Source organism: Trichosurus vulpecula, chromosome 3 (genome assembly GCF_011100635.1).
Source record: "Trichosurus vulpecula isolate mTriVul1 chromosome 3, mTriVul1.pri, whole genome shotgun sequence".
Taxonomy (NCBI): Eukaryota; Metazoa; Chordata; class Mammalia; order Diprotodontia; family Phalangeridae; genus Trichosurus; species Trichosurus vulpecula.
Window position 1 is genome coordinate 301,463,550 of NC_050575.1, and position 19,920 is coordinate 301,483,469.

At 37.4% G+C, this 19,920-nt stretch overlaps 2 protein-coding genes across 3 annotated transcripts in view; one reads left to right on the forward strand and one right to left on the reverse strand.

Moving 5' to 3' along the window:
* The first annotated feature begins 2,546 nt into the window (after nt 1–2,546).
* DKK4 (dickkopf WNT signaling pathway inhibitor 4) lies at nt 2,547–6,523 on the forward strand. The gene is made up of 4 exons (XM_036751360.1): nt 2,547–2,657; nt 3,656–3,809; nt 4,596–4,745; nt 5,865–6,523. Exons 1-4 carry the CDS (start codon nt 2,547–2,549, stop codon nt 6,113–6,115), a joined length of 666 nt encoding a protein of 221 aa, XP_036607255.1. The 3' UTR covers nt 6,116–6,523.
* Nucleotides 6,158–19,920, reverse strand: part of POLB (DNA polymerase beta) — a 33,324-nt gene continuing 19,561 nt past the window's right edge. The window contains exons 10-15 of one of the 2 annotated variants that reach the window (XR_005009927.1): nt 19,189–19,259; nt 18,164–18,250; nt 10,784–10,848; nt 9,775–9,914; nt 7,235–7,388; nt 6,158–6,325 (exon numbers count right to left, since the gene is read on the reverse strand). Coding sequence is in view for 1 of the 2 variants with exons in the window: in XM_036751358.1 (XP_036607253.1) it covers nt 7,294–7,388; nt 9,775–9,914; nt 10,784–10,848; nt 18,164–18,250; nt 19,189–19,259 (458 nt within the window). In the remaining variant the exon portion in view is untranslated. Of the gene's footprint in view, nt 6,326–7,156; nt 7,389–9,774; nt 9,915–10,783; nt 10,849–18,163; nt 18,251–19,188; nt 19,260–19,920 lie in introns of those variants that run through there. The other variant, XM_036751358.1, reaches the window with a different exon arrangement.

The window sequence follows — 19,920 nt, forward strand, 5'->3', positions numbered from 1 at the left end:
TAATGCACAGCTTGTTAGTGAAAAACATGTGACTAGAACCCATCTGACTCCCAGGCCAGTGCTCTACATACCTCTGTACCTCCACAGACATTGATGTCTGTTTGTTTCCTCCTTTCCATTCCTATTGCCACCATCTTAGTCCAATCTGTCATTACTTCTGGGCCTGGGTTATTGCAATAAACTTCCTAATTAGTTTCACTGCTTCTAGTCCCTCTCACAACTAAATTCATCCTTTACCCTATAGCCTAATCACCTCACTTTCCTGCTCAAAAACCTTCAATGACTCCCTTTGTAATGACTGAATTTAAATACTAATTCTGCTCATTACTACCTATGCAATTTTGGACAAATCAAAAACACCTTTGGGTCTTAGTTTCTAGTACTAAATCTATGATCCTGTCTACAATCTTTATCTTGCTCTACAAGGCTCTTCACAGCCCTCACAAACCTATCTTGTCTTATACCACTCATATCCTCTACACTTCAACTAAACCTGACTACCCACTGTTTGCTAGCAGAGCCTGTGCTTCCTTTCCTCCATGCCTCTGCAATGCTTTATATATCTAGATTATCTCCCCCCATCTCTGCCTGTTGAATTTATATCCATCCTTCAGATTTTTCTCATATGCCTCTGCCTCCACGAAGCCTTCCCTTTTTCCCCAGAGTTCAGATAGCAGTTATATTTTTAATAGGCATTTTTTACATTATACTTTGTACCACATTTATTTATACAAATCTCATCGCCCTCATCTCCCCCTTTAGCTTCTTTATCTTCTCTCTTTGAGGGAAGGACTGTTGTTATTTATCTTTAAAGTCCTTTCATTGCTTAGCACAAGAACTTACACATAGTAGGTAATCAATAAATATTAAATGAATGAATGGAAGAGAGGAGGCCTTGGGGGCTTTCCCCATTACTCTCTGTAATGATTGGCCAGCATCAAAATAACCACACAGCGTACTCCAGCCATATCCTTATTTCCTATCAAAGTGCACTTTCTCCAGTTGGGGGAGTGGTGTTAGCTAGCATAAATAGCTACCATTACACTACATAAGCAGTAAATAATACAGTAAGGCCGTGGAAAGAGACAAATATACAGTTAAAACGGGTTATATGCAACCTGTGTAACCCAGTTTTGTATTGGTTGTCTATAGTGGACTTCAAAATGGAGAGATCTCATACTTGTAAAGGAATATTTGGATAAATTCTAATGCATTGCTATATTGTGAAAACATTCTGGATAAGCCATAAGTGAAAATGTGACAAAGGCCGAATTCAGCTTAGAAACACCTCACGTCTGAAATACTGGAATGAATTTAGACAGAAAAAAAGTGAAAATGCAGAGGTAAAGTAGCAGTTGTTGTCCTCTCTTCAGACTCCAACCTTAAAGTACTTAAGACCTTTGACCTGCCTTCTCAACTATGCTGACTGAAAAACAATCTGATAGGAAGGAGCTGGAGCTGGAGCAAAACAGTTTGGAAATGGGTCAGGAAAATACTTAAGAAATCAGCTAGTATAATGAATCTGCTTCCATTTAATTCAATATGAGAGAATACAATTTAAATTACGTCACATATAAAATGAAACAATAGCTTTCTGCTAGTTCTTTCAAAAGTGCTGTGTAACTCAGTAAAAAATGGACTTTTCACTAACATCTGTAATATCAAAAAAGTGTTTTTAATGAATCTCGTCATTTTCTGAATTAATTAAGCCTAACTTCAAACAATTTTTTTTTCCATTTAAGGAACATTGTGCCCTCTTTCCAAATTGATATTTAGGTGGAACAGGTGTTATTTTGGCAGCTGCTTTTAAGCTGGTAGGATTTTTTACATCTGGATGCCGGAGCTAATCAGATGATGTTTTTCCACTTTTTTCACTATTTGAGGCACAGTTTAAAGGTTCTCTGTATATTTTGTAACTCATTAATTTTTGGCATCCTCTCTCGAACACAGGCCAATATGATTCATTCTTTCTTTGAGCACAATTAGCTGTGAAAACAGATCTTAAGACTTTTTTTTTTTTTGCAAAGGATTATTGAAGGTAGGAAATGCAGGTGATTATCAGAGTTTGCCTTTGATACAGACATCCTGCTCCTCTCGGAGCCCTTTGAACTCACTTTGATATGCAATAATTAGGAGGGATTCAGCCCCAGGAGGAGAAGAGGCTGCTGTAGCCCTGCCTCCTCTCTCACTCTATTGAGTCCTTGTTTTGAACTATTGATCAAACAGATTTGAAGGGATTTGTTGAAGCCTGTGTGGGCTGGAGAGGAAGGAAATGTTGGGGGGAGGATGAAATGGGCACATCTGGCTATAAATACTACAGGAAGGAGCCTACTGGTCAGGTTTCATTCATCACATTTCACACACATTACTTAGCCTTGAAATTGTCTTCTATTGCAGAAGAAGCCCTGCAAGACTTTATATTTTTATGTCTTGGCAAAACTAGTTACTAGTTTGCAGGAGCACACGCGCAGAGGGGCAGGTAGTGAGTGAAATCTGCAAGCAAGTCTCCTAAGAATTGCCAACACTGGGATCTAGATACTTGAAGAATGGTGGTAGTTTTCTTGCTGGCACTAAGTTATTTGTGCTCTCCCCTGGGAGCCTTGGTTCTGGATTCTAACACCATCAAGAGTTCTGCTGAAGTACAAGACCCTCGGAAGGTAAAATTTGTGCTGGGGATGAATGCTTATAATTGGATTTGCTGTTTCAGTCTTATTGGTGAAATTCCGGATTTTATAATGAAATCATTAAAATCCATAGGTAACAGTCTCTTACCTGGATGGGAGGGGACTTTGGCATAAGCAATAGGAATAATAAAATGTTGCCTTCACTCTGTTATATATACACAGTGAAACTTGTCTTTTTCCATATATAAAGTGAAGCTAATAATCTATGCCGCTGAACAATGAGATGCTGAGACTCATTCCAATAATAAACCTGTATTAAGGCTCTTGGAAAGAAAACAATTGAATATAAGGTACTCTACAATGCTATTTTAAAGATAAAGAACATAACAAATTCATTTTGTTCCTTGTTATGCATCACTCTATGTGAAGGCACTACCACAAAGCCAAAGCACTAAATTTTCAGGCAGGTTCACAAAGAGGCAAATAGCAATTCCATGAATGATGGAAGTTGCTACAGTAAAGATAAACACCATAATGGCATGAAACTTGGTGATTTTAAGAAACCAAATGTGGACTCTTGGAATGAAGTTGGCATACAGTAATTGCTCAACAAATGCTTGCTGGAGTGAATTTTAAAATGTAGGCATTTGACTTTTATCCTGGCTTTGCCTCTCAAGGTCTCAGTTCCCTCATTTGTAAAATGAGGAGGGTTGAATCAGAGGTTGCCAAACTTATTTGGCCTACCATCCCCTTTTCAAAAAAAAAAAACATTATTCAGCACCCCCCTGCTGGGGAAATCTTACGAACTAGGAAAGAAGTCCCAGATTAAGTGTACAATTGCACCTGAGGCTACTACCACCCCCTTGGATGGTTCTACCGCCCCCCCCCCCATGGGGTGGTATCACCTACTTTGGCAACCACTGGATAATCTCTGAGTTTTCCTCTGCTCCAAGTCCTTTGTGATATTTGAAATAATGATGGGTTTTCTTGCTCTGTATTTTGTATCTAATGGAAGTATTTTTACTCCACAGGGTTCTTCACAGTGCTTGAATGACAAGGATTGTGGTGCCAAAAAATTCTGCCTCAAATCCAGAGATGAAAAGCCATTCTGTGCATTATGCCGGGGGTTACGGAGGCGTTGCCAACGTAATGGCATGTGTTGCCCAGGGACTCTCTGTGTCAATGGTAAGCAGTCATGAACCTATGCCATGCATTAAATTGTACATAGCCCTTGTATATATACCGTATATACAAGGACACTTCAAGGGCTCCTCTAAATATTTTAGGTTTCTTATAGTTTACATTTTAATTTATGCTTCCTTGACTTAAACATTTCCTAATGAGTTATTCTTAGTCGTATTTGTGTTGAGAATTTGTTGCTTAAAAGTAATGATCCAAAATTGAATACTGTATCTTTTAATTATTCCTTTTCCCCATGATACACACTTCATGTTTCCCTCTTAATTATAAAACTGACTTTAACTTTCTGTAAAAATTTTCCACTAAAGTCTTCCTCTAGTCTTCATCATAGAATGGAAGTGACCCTATGTTTTTACAGCTTATGCCAATAGACCGCAAGCAGGTCCTTTACCAAACTGGAAAGGCTTAAAGCAAGGACCGGATAGACTGGTATATGTGATTCAGTAGGCATTTATTAAAACACCTACCATGTACTGGGGAAACAAAAATAAAAACAGGTAGTCTTGGTTCACAAGAACATTACATACTACCTAGGTTGTGCAATCAATTTTTTAGCCAGACCAGTTCAATACTATCTGGATTATGTTCTATATCACTGGAAGGAGTACTAACAATGATGAAATAATGTTTTTTTTTTAAAGTACTGAAACATGCAACAAGTGTTAAAAATAACAATTAGAAAATACAGGTGCTGCCAAAGCATATTACGATGTGCTCGTGTGCCTGCCCCCCAAAATGTAATAATTCTAGCCTTGAATGACTGTCCCTCAGATGTCTGTACACTCGTTGAAGAGACAACCCCAATCCTGGAAAGAAATGATGACCAAGAAGGCCTGGATGCTAAGGTGACAACTCAGCATCCAATTCAAGAAAGCAAACCCAAAAAGAAGCCCAATACTAACAAATCTCAAGGCAGTAAAGGTAAGGGCAATACTATTAACATAGCAAAATGATTTTCTTTTTTCCTCTAGGCTTCTGGGGTTGGGGTACTAGATGAAACAAAACCTGTCTTCTTCAATACAGTACTACTAGAAACTTTTTTTTTGCCTTCTCTAGTCTAGTTCTGCTGAAAAGCAAGAGGCTCAACCTTATGAGAGATAGTGGGTAAAGAACAAATTTGGGCTAAAGGGATAGGGAATATGAAATAAGAAGAGCAGAAATCAGTGCAGTACAACATGACTATACCAATCACAAATATAGTCATTGATGAGAGAACCCACCAGTTTATATGCTTTGATCCTTAGACTGCATTAGTAAATATTTATATTTGTAGAAAAACAAACCGTATCAAGTTAAAAGAAATTTTCTAGATGTTTCATTCAAATTTATAATACATATTACTAGGATAGAGTTCCTAAACTGTTCCACAGAATTCTGAGATAACTCCATGATCAGACTCTGTGAGAAAACTGACAGCAATATTTTCCTCTCTAAAATAGTAAACATAAAACCACATTACTAAAGCTACTTTCATGGCCATTTTTAGTTATGAAAGCTTAATTCTAGTTTCACTATGAAGTCTAACTCCCAATACCATGGAAATTTAAAGCATCATATAATCTGAAAGTTGGAAGGGACCTTACCAGCCATCTAATATCTATCTATCTATCCATCTATGTCCCAAAGCAGCATTGTCAAAATTGTGGCTTGCAAAACTCCCAAGGGGAATCAGATTAAAATGTAATTGGGAAATGTTTAACAAAAGAGATAAAAATACAATAAAACATAGATAATATTAATTTCAGGGCAGCACAGTGAATAGAACTCTGAAGTCAGGAAGACTCGTTTTCCTGAGTTCAAAGCCCGGCCTCAGACACTTACTAGGTGTGTGACCCTGGGCAAGTCACTTAACTCTGCTTACCCCAGTTTCCTCATCTGTCAGATGAGCTAGAGAAGGAAATGGCAAACCAATCCAGGATCTTTAACTCCAAATGGGATCATGAAGAGTCAGACACAACTGAAAAATTACTAAACAGTAACCACCACCATCCACTGATACAAGTGCAGTGTTATTAAAAACCTATATTGATTTTTCTACAGGGCAAGAAGGCGAAAGTTGTCTACGAACTTTTGACTGCAATCCTGGACTTTGCTGTGCTCGTCATTTTTGGACAAAGATTTGTAAGCCAGTCCTCCTGGAGGGGCAAGTTTGTTCTAGGCGTGGCCATAAAGATGGTGCTCAAGCTCCAGAAATTTTCCAGCGTTGTGACTGTGGTCCTGGACTGTTTTGCCGAAGTCAAAGTACTGGGCCTCGAAAACATTCACGTTTAAGAGTCTGCCAAAAAATCTAGTCTCCAAATACTTCAAGATCTTGTGAAACACAAAACTGAAAATGATTCTTAAAGCCTTTAATATAGACATTTCTTGTAATAGGATCACGCAACACTTGAAGTAATTTAAAGCTAGACTATCTGATACTTTGAAACTACTACTGTAAACCATGGTGGAAAAGGAGCTGGTTCTTTGTCTGTGTTCTTCAATGTACATGAAAACTGAGGTCCCTGAAAACAAAAAAATGTAGTTTTAACCTGGTGACTCAATTAACAACAAACCATTAAGTGGTTTCTTGACAGATATGGAAGAAAAGTAAAAGAGTTTGAAGGCAATAGTAAATCAATTCCTATAGACTTTACAGTGAGAACCTAAACATCTGTTTTGATAATGACTTCTCATCCCCTAAGACACAAATGCCATATCATCATGCATGGGTGAAACTGTATGACAGTTTAAATTAAATACAGTATTAGAAAAAAAAGTTTTACTAAGCAGATGACCTATTTTTGTGTTATGTAATTATAACTCCCAAGGAATTCTAGAACTGAAAATATACATTTCACTTCAAAAAACTTGGCCTTCATACTATGGTCTTTATCCATACACATGAATGATAATGCCAAGAAAAAGTGACGAGGATGTAATTTAATAGTTGTAAACACAGAAAGATGAATTAGTTTGATTTAGAAGCCAATTTGCTGGTGCTAGTTTCTTTTCAAGGGAAATTGCAGCTGTCTAGGTTACAATATTAGTTATGAGTAAAATGAGAATGAAATGTACTTAAAAACACCCCCTAATTTTGAGAGGAATAATCATTGTTTCCAGAAGCCCAGGCACAAGGTAGCTGACTGAAGTACAGGTAGGGTCTAGGAAACAGCACTGAAAAATCCTTCTTAAATGGGGCAAAAAGTGGCAGAGTAAAATCTCTCACAGAGATCAACCAGTTTTCCTTCTCTCCATGTTATTTATCTTAAACTCTTCATAAAGAATAAACATGAATAAGATGTGTATATTTAAATTGATCTATTTGCTAACAAAATAAGAATAATACCACTTGATTGTGCTGGATATTTTAATGATTACAAGGCTCAAGAATGAAAAGGAAGCTATCACTTACAAACAGTAAGGACTCTTACACAGTAAAGTTCAAGAAAAAAAGATTGCTGTGTGGTGGTTTTTTGCACTGACAAAGACATCACTCGCTTCTGTCCTTGGGTTCTCGGTATTTCCACTGGATATAGTCAAAGATGTCTTTTTCACTGTCCACTGGGAGGGGTTCTCCAGCAACTCCTGTAAAATGGAAGGGGAAAAAGGTTTCTAGAGTTTATATTTGGAGTTTAATTCCTATGCTCACTTTCATTCATCCCCCATATACAATCAGTTGCCAAGTATTGTTAAGTCTACCTTCATGACATGTTAGAATGTAAGCTACTTGAGAGTAGAAATTGTTTCATTCTTTGTATTTGCATGCCCAATCCTGACACATAAATGCCTGTTGATGGATCTCTCTCATCAGTCCCCTTATCTTCACTCACACAGCCACTACCCTAGTTGAGTCCCTCCCTTGTCACCTCTTATCTGGAACTGGAATAGCCTCTGGTCTTAGGCCATCCTACACATAGCTGCCAAACTCCTAAGACACAGATCTGACTGTGTCATTCTCTTATTTAGTCTCCAATGGCTTTCTATTTGCCTCTGGGCTAAAATAAAAACCCCTCAGGCCTTTAAAACCCTTCACAATAGGGCTCCAGCCTGAAGTTTCAGACTTATTTCACAGTATATCTTTTCACACATGCTATGTTCAAGTTAAACTGATCTACTTGCTGTTCCCCAAACTCAGCACTTCTCTCCTGCCTCTATGACTTTGTACAGGTTGACCCCCTTGCTTGGAATGCACTCTCTCCTCACAATCCCTCAGAAAATTTTGAGTTTAAGATTCAGCTTAGGTGCAGCTTCTTACAGTAAACCTTTCCTGATTTTCTAGTTCCAAGTGCTTTTTCCTCTCTTCAGATTTTCTTCTATTTATTTATCTGTGTCTGTCAAATACCCTATCAGAATATAGACTCTTGGAGGTCTCCTGAAAAAGAGGACTATTTTCATTTTTTGTGTTTCTAACTTATATCCATAGTACCTTGCAGATTAGGTTCTCAATAAATGCTTGTTAAATTGACAGGGGAAAAGTAGTTAATTTGCAAATGTTAAAGGTTATCTTGAAAAGGGAAGAATTTGTGACCAAGAGACAGAGAGCATTATGGGATGTAAAATGGATAATTTTGATTATATTAAATTAAAAAGGTTTTGCACAAACAAAACCAATGCAGCTAAGATACAGAAGAAAAACAGAAAACTGGAAAAGAGTTTTTACAGCAAGCATCTCTGATAAAAGCCTCATTTCTCAAGTATATAAAGTATTGAATCAAATTTATAAGAATACAAATCATTCCCCAATTGATAAATAATCAAAGGATATGAACAGGCAGTTTTCAGAAGAAGAAATCAAAGCTACCTATAGTCTTGAAAAAAATGCTCTAAATCATTATTGATTAGAGAAATGCAAATTAAAACAACTCTGAGGTACCACCACATACTCTTCAGATTGGCTACTATGAAAGAAAAGGAAAAGGATAAGGATAAGGATAAATGTTGGAGGGGATGTAAGAAAATTGGGACACTAATGTACTGTTGGTGGTGTTGTGAAGTGATCCAACCATTCTGGGGAATCATCTGGAACTATGCCCAAAGGGCTATAAAATTATGCACACCCTTTGATCCAGCAATACCACTACTGGCTCCGTGTTAAAAAAAAAAGCAGAGATCAAAGAAAGAGGGAAAGGACCTATTTTACAAAAATATAGCACCTCTTTTTGTGGTGGCAAAGAACTGGAATTGAGGGAATGCCATCAATTGGGGAATGGCTGAACAAGTTGTGCTTTATGATTGTAATGGAATACTATTGTGCTGTAAGAAATGATGAGCAAGATTTCAGAAAAAGCCAGAAAGACTTACATGAATTGATGCAAAGTGGAGTGAGCAGAACTAGGACAATACTGTACAAAGTAAGAGCCATATTGTAAAGAGATGATCAACTGTAAATGACTTAGCTAATCTCAGCGATACAATGATCCAAGACAATTCCAAAGGATTTGGATGATGAAAAATGCTATCCACATCAAGAGAAAAAATTGATGGAGTCTCAATGAAGACCAAAGCATACTATTTTTCACTTTTTTTTGTGTGTTTTTTTTTTGGGGGGGGTCCTCTACATTTTTTTCACAACATAAATAAGATGGAAATGTTTTACATGATTGTACACCTTTAACTACATCAAATTGTTTACTGTCTCAGGAAGGGGGTGGGAGAGAATTTGGAACTCAAAATTTTTAAAACTGTATATTAAAATTGTTTTTACATATAATTGGGGAAAAAAATAAAATATTATTATTTTTTTAAAAAGGTTACCTTAACAGGCATTATGCTTTGATGAGGATGGGAATGTTTCCTGGGATGAGTATTTAACACTGCCTCTAAGGACACTGATACACAGCCTTGCTAACTACATCATTTACTGGAAGGTTTTCTAACAGATCCAACTTGTTAAGAATAAAATTTCTCCATAAATGGCTTTCTTTGCTCATAAACGCCCATTTATCATTGCCAACAAAAGAATAATACTCACCAGTGACTCCCAAGGGCCGGATTGTATACTCATTGATTGTGAAGCCCTTTTCTAGGGCATGGGCCCTCATATTCTTATTGAAAATATCACTGCCAGTGAAGTAAAGAACACCACAGTAATACTGGTCCTTGGGAATCAATCTAAAAATATGGAAAAAAATGGACAAAATTTTTTCTTATCTAATGTGGTACATATGAGGATTTTTATGGTACTATCAATGGGAAAAAAACATCTAAAAAGCTGCTAATAGTAAAAATATCATATTATGTAGTGCTTTAAGCCTTTAACAATGCTCCTTAACAGCCCTCTGAAGTAGGTAGGTGGGTAGGACAGGCATTCCTATCATGCCCATGTTAGAGAGGAGGAAATGGAGGTTTTTAGAGATGAAATAACATGCCCATGGTGGCACAGGGAATGTTCAAGGACAGATGGAAATCTGTCTCAGTCTCCCAATGCCAAGGTGACAAAATGCTCTGCTCTGATGAGGTGGCCAAATAACCTGAGGAAAACAGTACCACGAAAATAAAATTGGCCAAGAAAAGCTTCTGTGAATCTGAATTCAAATATACCCACAATGGGGCTAGTGAGAGTCACTGCAGGATGCTAGGAGGTAATGTTCTGTTGAGGGTAAAGGAAGAGTGAAATGGCAACATCATTGAATGTTTCACCCCAACAATCTTTGACCCTTAGACATGAATCTTTTTAGGTGCTAAGAGGTAAGATACAGTCCATCGTGATATACACCTTCTCTTCAAAGAACAGAATAAATATTTGTTTAATGACCAATGTGAGAATGTAGAATCAGACTTCTTTACATACTTTTTCATACTAAACAACATCTGCAGACGGAATATATGGTGTTTTGAAAGCTGTTATTTTACTAAAAACAATCATACTATGAATAAAGAAATAAAGTCCAGGGTTTATCTATTTACTAGAAGAGAAGTGGATAAGAAGGAGACACAGAAAAAATTGCTCAAGTAGATTTGAGACAGATTGTGAATAATACCTGATATCAATTCTTCTATATGGATATACAACGTCTTCATCTTCACTTGACAGCTGACAAACACCCTAAGTGCAGACAAATGATAAATAACAGAAAAGATAATTTGAAAAATTTAATGCTTACTTTTAAGCACATATTTTAAGAAATACAGATATTTAAATCTATACTTGTGAAAGCTTAAGTTTTAAATCAAAACCCATTATCTTATCAGCTTTTCTGTTTTTATATTACTACCTTCTAATTGAGTTCCTTGGTATATAAGCCACTAACCACTGAAAAATCTTTAGTAGCTTGCCATTACTTCATTAATAAAATACAACTCCCTTAAGCTTACATTTAAGACTTGCCATAATGTGGCTCCAACCTTCCTTTTCAATCTCATTACATACATATTGTTCCTCTTTACACATTCTCCATTCTAGCCAAGATGGAGCAGGTACCTAGGTGGCTCAATGGATAATAGCCTGGGCCTGGAGTCAGGAAGCCTTGAATTAAAATCTGGATTTAAATGGTTGTGTGACTCTGGGCAAGTCATTTAATCTGTCTGTCTCAGTTTCCTCAACTGCAAAATAGGGCTGATAATAGCACCTACCTCCCAGAGCTATTGTAAGGTTCAATCAGATAATATCTGTAAAGTACTTAGCGCAGTGTTTGGCATTAGTAGGCACTATATAAATTGTGCTACTGTTATTAATATTCCTTGGTCCCAGATCTCACCCTGACTTTTTCCATGGTTCTTTATATAGAACTTTAAATTGTGTAAAGTGCTTTTTTTACACACATTATCTCATTTGAGCCTCACAGCCCTTAGACTTAGGTGCTACAGGTATTACTATCTCCATTTTACAAATGAGGAAGTTGAGATTCAGAAGGTTTTAAATACTTGCCCCTGTTTACACACTATTCAATGTTAGATACAGGAATTCAAGCCAAAGACCTCCGGACTCCAAGCCCAGGACTCTGTCTCCTTGTGGTTTCAACCCCACTGGTCCTCTGGAGCACTGTCTCATGTGACTGTCCTTCACAAAATTAAAGACAGCTATCATGCTCCCCTACATTCTCTCTTCTCCAGGCTAAATATTCCTAATTCCTTAAAATAATGCTAATAAGGCTGAACACTAGGCCCTTCACTGTCCTGGTTATCCTCTTCTGGATACTCTCCAGTTTATCAATTTCCCTCCTAAAACATGCCACCCAGAACTGAACACAATACTCCAGATGTTGTCTGACAAGGGCAGAGGACAGTGGGACTATTATTATCCTGCAAAGAATCCAGAAGTCAAACGATACATTTAATTCTATTCTAGTTTTAAAAATCCATTCCACCCCAAAGTGTCATATAGACAGTTAGTTTCTTTGAAGTAGGAAGTGTAATAAGTGTACAGATTAATGCTGAGGGTAGTACTAATTTCAATTCTAATTCCACAAAGGGTTTTTCAGGTTATAAAAAAAAGATTGTATTTTATCACTTTATAGGTATGAGTCCACAATGCACTTCTAGTTACCAAACAAACTTATACAGTAAAATGAATTCTTTGTCATTTCCAGAAATTTGAGTAGAAAGGCTTATAACGGCACTGATCTATACTTTCTAACAATTTCATATTAATGTTCAAAAAAGGGCAGGTCGGATTCCTTCATTTATCACTTATACGAAGCATCAAGGCACTCTATAGGAGACACAGGAGACAGTTTGTACCAAGCCAGTCAACCCACCACAAATATCAAATCAACTATTACTTCCAGTGAGACCTGGATGGAGATGGCCTAGAACCCAGACCCCAAGAGCCTTAGGAATAATAGTGCTCCCCCGGACATCCAGTTCTGCTTCTAGCACATCTGAGGAAGCAAATCCCATAGAGAAGGGACCAGCTGTCCCCACCAAACTCAATGCAAGGCAGCCTAGCTGAAGCAGCAAGGTACCCTAAAGGAGAGTCAGGAGACAGCTTATGACATGAAAGTCAAATCACCATCATTACCCCCTGAGGCCTAGGCAGACAGCCCAGGGCCCTGAACCCAGAAGTCTTGGAATAGCAGTACTCTTCAGACTACCAGTCCTGCTTCCAGCTTATGCTTCACAGCCATCACTGAGGACAAATATCTGCAGAGGAGGGCTCTACCTTCCTGCCACCAACACCAACAGCTGACCAACTACTGACAGGTAAATCCAAGAGCCCTGGGAACAGCAGGGGCCCCAGTCTACCAGCCTTCCTTTTGCCTTAGCCCACTGAGTAGTAATCCCCATGAAAATGTGGCCTGGCAACTGCTTCTTCAGGAATTTCAGACACAACTACTAAAGACCTCCAAAAAAAAGTTGTTGCCACCAAAGTCCTTGGGCCCTGTCAAATGATTTAACTGATAGGATTTTATTGGTGGAACTGATATTAAAGACAACACATTACCATCTGCTTTGCTATTGTACCCTATCAACCATGAGACCTTCCCATTGTACTTTGATGCTTAAAAGTGCTATATGTGTTGTCTCTCTGCATTAGTATGTGAGCCCCTTGAGAGGAAGAACTTTTCACTTTTTATTTCAATTTTTATTTATTTATTTTATTTAAATCTCAAGCACTTATAGAACAGTGCTGTCTACATAATAAACACTTAATAAATGCTTTTTCATTCATTCACTCATTCATCCAGTCTTCATGATAAAACACACACACACACACACACACACACACACAAACCAGGGGCAGAATTTAGTCTAAACTGCTGTAATTTCCTAAGTCCCCAAAGACTAGATTTTCTTCCTTTGGAAGACTATACTTAGGACTTTCCCATACAGAAAGGGGCCGGTGGTTAGAGGATTAATAAAACTTTAGGTTAGCTTCACAACATGAAGCTCATCTTCCTGAGGCATTAACAAGTTTCAACTCAACTTCTACTCTCAACTGGATCAGAAATTATTTCCATCTGGAATTACCATTCGGTAATACCTTACGGATATGGCTGTTTTTGTTCCTGAGGCAATGATCTTGCTGTTTGTCAAGTCAGTAAAAGGATTTTATCTAATGGTTTTGCCCCTTTCCTCAAGGCTAATTTGATTTCCTGCACTTTTGCTAGAGAGCTAGTGTTAAAGAATTTCTGCGTATTATTGTAAATTCCTTGCTGGATTGACTGGATTAGCTCTGTTTGGCATTTCAATTGGATGGATTCATGCTGAGTGTTTGAAATAAAACCTCTTTCACTTCCTCAGGGGATTCCAGGTACCTTCTATCGTCCCTTAAATCTTTACTACCCAATTCTATAGAAATTATTGGAGGCCAAGTTCACACTCAATACTACACTTTAACTGATTTCTATTATAGTCAACAATAGGCATCTAAAAGAAGAAAAGCTCATTTTTTTTCCTTCTAAATGATATGGCTATAGAATAAACAGTGCAATTATCTAGACTCTGATTAAACAAACAAACAAAAAAGATTTGGAACAGCCCCAGCTTTTAAAAGCCTGGATTATTGATGCTTACAGGAAGTTTTTTTTTAAAATTACATTACATCCTGAGAATAACACACACAACATAGACACAACCTAATAGGCATTTAGGAACAATGTCAAGCTCCTTCCCTGTAGTAGGTCAGAAAATGTTCATGACTGCCAGCCTACAGGTTATATCATCAAGAGGTCAGGGAATAGGTCTTTGTAATAGGACTTTGATAGTTTAATTCTACCTTTTAAATTTGACTTTGCTTTAAAGTCAGGTAGTCTAGATTTCCTAGAACATCTCTCCTATTACTTTACCACTGGTTCGCCCACTCCTTGGTAGTCATTCCCTCCATTGTACTCCAATTATTTTATCCCCACTTCTTATTTTCCATTCCTCAATGTTTTCCTCAGCAGGCTCCCTGTTTTAACAATCTATTCCCAGTGAGTCAGTCAATAAGCATTTATTAAACACTTATATGTGCCATGCACCGTGCTAGGCTATGGGGACACAGAGAAAGGCAAAAACAACTTCTGACCTCACAGAACTCACATTCTAATGGAGTGCAAAAAAATTATATAGAGAGCAGATGGGAGTTAAGTGATCTCAGAGTGAAAAGCACTGGTAACTAGGGGAAATGAAAAAGGCCACCTGAAGACAGTGGGATTTGAGCTAAGTCTTCAAGGAAGATGAAAAGGAAGAGGGGAGAAGGGGACAAGCCAGGGCAAAGGGAGTGATATGGAAGATGGAGTGCTGTGTACAAGGAGCAGCAAGTAGGCCAGAAGAGAGTGATCACAAAAGGTGTGAGGGGAAGTAAAGTATAAGACTGGAAAGGGAGAAAGGAGTCAGGATGTTAAGAGGTTTAAATGCCAAATAGAGGGCTTTATATTTGACTCTGGAGTAATAAGGAGACACACGGGCAAGCCTATGCTTTAGGAAAATCATTTTAGCTGGATGGATTAGAATGGGGAGAGACTTAAGGTTGGGAGATCAATTAGAAATCAACTATGACTGTCCAGATTGGGGTAATGAGGGCATGAGCTAAGGTAGTGGCTGAGTAAGTGGTAAAAAGGGGACACACATGGATGCTTTGTAGATAGAAACAACAACATTTGGCAAGAACTGGATATATGGGGTGAGTGAGAATGAGGAGATGAGGTCAGAAGCCTGGGTTACAGTAGGGCCCTGGACAGTACCTGGGAAGAGGAGGCTGGGAGAAAAGATCATGAGCCCTGTTTTGCACATGTTGAATTTACAATGTCTATATAACATCCAGAATGAGATGGCCAAAAGGTGGCTGATGGTGTGGGAATGGAGCTCAGGAAAAGAGAAAAGAGATGGATATATAGATCTGGGAATCATCTCTATAGAGATGTCTAAACCCGTGGGAACTGATGAAATCATCAAGTCAGATAATGTAGAGGGAAAAGAGAAGAAGGCCTAGGAGAGAGCCTTCAAGGACACCCATAGTTCATGGGTATGACATGGATAAAGAGCTAGCAAAGGAGACTGAAGAGATGTCAGACTACATATAGGAAAATCAAAAAGGAACACTGACAAAAACCTGGAGAGAAACTATCCAGGAGGAGGAGGTAAGCAACAGTGTCAAGTACTGCAGAAAGGCCAAGATTTGGCAATTAAGAGATTAGTGGTAGAAAATATACATAAAATATGTATGTATACGTTGTACTTTTTTCAAAGTGGTTTCACAAGTATCATCTCATCTGAGTCTTATGACAACTTTATGTCTAAAGTATGCAGGACAGATATAACCCAAATTTTACAGAGGAGAAATCTAAGGCCCAGAAAAAGGAAGAAAGAGAGATGGATAGCTGGAATTACGATCTACATCTTATTTACCAGTCTATTGCTTTTTCCACTATCCTGAAACATGCAGCTACTTTCCCTCTTCAAACACACTCTGATACCCAAAGCAAAACAGTTCCAATCACACTTGGAAGGGTAAAGTTAAGCTTTCTTCCTCCTTACAAATAAACACTGGCTTTGGTCCTCTAAACAACTGTACCAAACTAGGGTCTCTATGAGTTCCAGGGACAAAAGAGTAAATAACTATCTGCAAAACTCAAATGCTTCCTATCTTGTGTATCATAAAGAGCCTTACAATTTCCTAACATTATACCTGGTCTGAGTTACTCTATTTAAAACTAGCCACTTTTACCTTTTATAACTGTTTCCTTCTGGAAAACAGTTCTGTATGATCAAATGGGATAAAATATATTAAAGCACCTTTAAAATAAGGCACTACATAAATTAATAACAAGTATTATTATTATATTATTCAGCCAATTGCTGTAGCCCTGAATATAATTTTCTGTGCTGCTGGGCTGTGGTTATGCCAGTCAAAGTAGTTTCTGAAAGTTTAACTAGAATAGCTGAGTAACAGCTAATTCATTATTCCTGAAGGGAGGGGAGTGTGGGTCTGGGGGGTGTGGTGGGTGTGTGTGCGTGTGTGACAGAGAGACAGAGAGAGAGAGAGAGAGAGAGAGAGAGACAGAGAGAGAGAGAGAGAGACAGAGAGAGAGAGACAGAGAAAGAGATCACCCCAGACAATACTCTATTTGCTACCGGGCACATTAATTTAAGAAATGGAATTTAGATGGAATTTAGACCAAAGGTTTTACCCTTCCAAATAGAGGCCTGAAGGATATGATTACAAACATTAACAAGTCAAAAAGGAAAAGGATTTTCTAGATTTATGAGGAAGCCTTTCCGTTGATATTTATGAAGTATTATTTCATAATCTATCTTTAATCCATATGTAGTTTTCTCTTCTTGCATCTTTATCCCCTAAGCCTCTAGGAAGACTGAGGGATTATGATGACTGATTAGACTTCGTTTCATTGTAAAAGACTCCTATAACAGTGTTCTTCCATTTCCTTCTCTAATTATGCCTTGTTTGCATTCCCTGCCTCTTCCTTCATGTATCTTCCTGTACACCTCCTACTCATTTTCTCCCCTGTGTAAACTAATACTTTTCTCTATGATGGAGGAGGTCTGCCAGAAATCTCAAATTAAAGATGAATTTTAGGAATGCTGAAATTTCACTAGAGTAGATATTTCTGCTGACACAGATGTCTAATCCACTATAACTTAGTAGATGGACTTTGAGAGCTGTTGTAGCCAAAAGATTTATTACCTTGCAGTCAACTTTGGATGAACCTTTCTGAACTTGGCTAGATTCGTTTGTAGACACAAGATATACAATCTATTATTAGGTGCATATTGAAAGCTTTTCCAGCTCCTCAGAACCTGCCAGGGCTTATGTATCTGCTAATCTAGCTGTCAATAATTCAGGGTCACCTCCACATTATGATGAAGCATGAGAGTGAGACTTTAGCAGATAATTTTAGTAACGAATTCACTTTAGTGGTAACAATTCTATATCTAAGTCATCGTAGTAATTTAAAAAAGAGCAGTTGGATTAAGAAGCACTGCAGAGTTCCCTTGATTATCCTGTTGTTGTTGTCATTTCAGTCATGCCTGACTCTTTGTGACCCCATTTGGAATTTTCTTGGCAAAGATACTGGAGTGGTTGGCCATTTCCTTCCCCAGCTCATTTTACAGATGAGGAATCTGAGGCAAACAGGGTTGAGTGACTTAGCCAGGGTCACACAGCTATTAAGTGTCTAAGGTCAGATTTGAACTCATGAAGTCTTCCTGACTCCAGAATTGGTGTTCTATCCACTGACCCACCTAGCTGCCCCCCTCTGATTATCTACTTCAACAGTAAAGATCGATCACAAGTGGGAAATTTCAAGCAAATTTTTAAATAAATTTATCTACAAGTTATAAATGCCAGTTTTTTTCACTGTAATATTAGACTTCAGAGAAGAAAAGCTTGCAACTAATCAGGCTGGTTACTGGGAAGATTACTGAGAAGTCTTCAAGGTTTTTTTAATCATTTTACTCAAAAAAATCCAAAACCTCACCATAAATTTTGTGTCCCCCTTTGACAGAGTATCTGTGATGAAGTGGACTTTCTGTAGTTGTTCCACAACTTGGTGCAACAGCTTGGGCTACAGGGTCAAAATTAGTGAAACAAACAAAAGGAAAAGAAATGGTTAGAAGTTAATGAAGAGAAATTAAAAATTATCTTTTTGAAGACCTACAAAAGAACATCTAGCATTCCTATTTTCTTCATCAAATACTTTTTTCTCCAACAAAAACTGATATAAGTAAACGAAATATATTTTTTAGAAAAGACAGTTGCTCATTAAAATAATCAAATCAGTAAGAATACACCATTCATTATTTTTATTTGAATAAATCATATTAATAAACTAGGTGATGTTTAAAGTGCACATTTCGCAAAACAAATTTAATATATTTGAATCTCTTGTGGAGGGTAATGGCATTTTTCATAGACTCACATAATTCAGAGTTGGAAGGGATCTCAATGCCACAGTCCACTAAAACACCCAGATCTTTTTACAATTGCTGTCTAACCATGCTTTCCCTATCTTATAAAGTGGATTTCTTGAATTCAAATATATAACTTTACATTTATCCCTTCAATTCAAACCAATATTCTAGGTTATCAAGATTGTCATGGATCCTGTAATTCCAGTGTGTTAGTTATACCTTACTCAGGTTTGTGTTGTCTGCATTTTCATTAATATCAACTTTGTTTTAACTGAAAAATTCTCCTTTCATGAAAAACTAACTATAATATTTACTACTAAATCCTGACAGTCAATCGGCAGTGGAAATACTTCACCAAAACTTACCCTCTCAAAATTCAATTGCCCTTTTCACAGCTTGCTGGGGGAAAAAAGATATTTTACCTAATTTCCTTAACCTGCCTTCCTTGTTATAGAACTCAGCACAAAAGACTCCTAAATGAGTGTCTTGTCATGAATAAGAGCCACTATAACTACTCAAATGACATCAAACACAAACAAGCATAAGCACGGCTATGAGAAACTGACTAAACTTAATTGATGGACTTAGATACCTGTTTAGTTGACTCAGAAGTGAAGCTAGGATGGGTGAGGAGAATATCCATATCTCCACTTGACTCTGCACCTGTGAATATAAATATCAGTAAATTAAATTCTTAGCGCAAAGTTATAAAATTAGGTAGACATGGAACTTGGTTGATGATATTGGAAGACCCTACTTTTTTGCTTATCTTAATATTTCACCGTTCTTCATATTTGGAGCAAGTTAAAAGATCTTAATTGTCTATTTGGGTAAATACTGATGCTGTCAGCCTGGTCTGGGATAAAAACAGTAACTAGTACTAGTTTTATACAAACAACCTATTTCAATGTATTAGAAAATGCATCTATGGTTTAAGTTTCAAAATATATAATCTTAATTAACTGGAACATTCATGTATTTTGGATAAATTAATGTTAACCAAAAAACCTTGTTCAAACCTTATGGTTGGAAATTTTTCATAAATATATTGGTTCACTTTCCTGTCCTGGTAAGTACAGCATTGTGAACATAAGCTTTTTTGGTGCCTGAGGATCTTCATCCTAAACATCAATGAATGATCTTTGTCCAGTACTGTAAACAAGGAAGAGATTACATTGAACATGTACTGATTCTAGGACACATCCCAGATGTTGCTTTTTAAAATAATTTCCTCCTATCAGTTTGTCTTCCTACCATTTGCCCCTTCTCCCCAAAATACTGAATTTCCTTTATACCCACCAAATTTAGAACCACTGAGGATTCT

What these genes read in the sequence shown, in the direction of transcription:
- DKK4 (XM_036751360.1), top strand. Translation starts at nt 2,547, where the DNA reads ATGGTGGTAGTTTTCTTGCTGGCACTAAGTTATTTGTGCTCTCCCCTG. An exon ending in AAGTACAAGACCCTCGGAAG is followed by an intron (nt 2,658 to 3,655) that starts GTAAAATTTGTG and finishes TTTACTCCACAG; the next exon opens with GGTTCTTCACAGTGCTTGAA. An exon ending in CAAATCTCAAGGCAGTAAAG is followed by an intron (nt 4,746 to 5,864) that starts GTAAGGGCAATA and finishes ATTTTTCTACAG; the next exon opens with GGCAAGAAGGCGAAAGTTGT.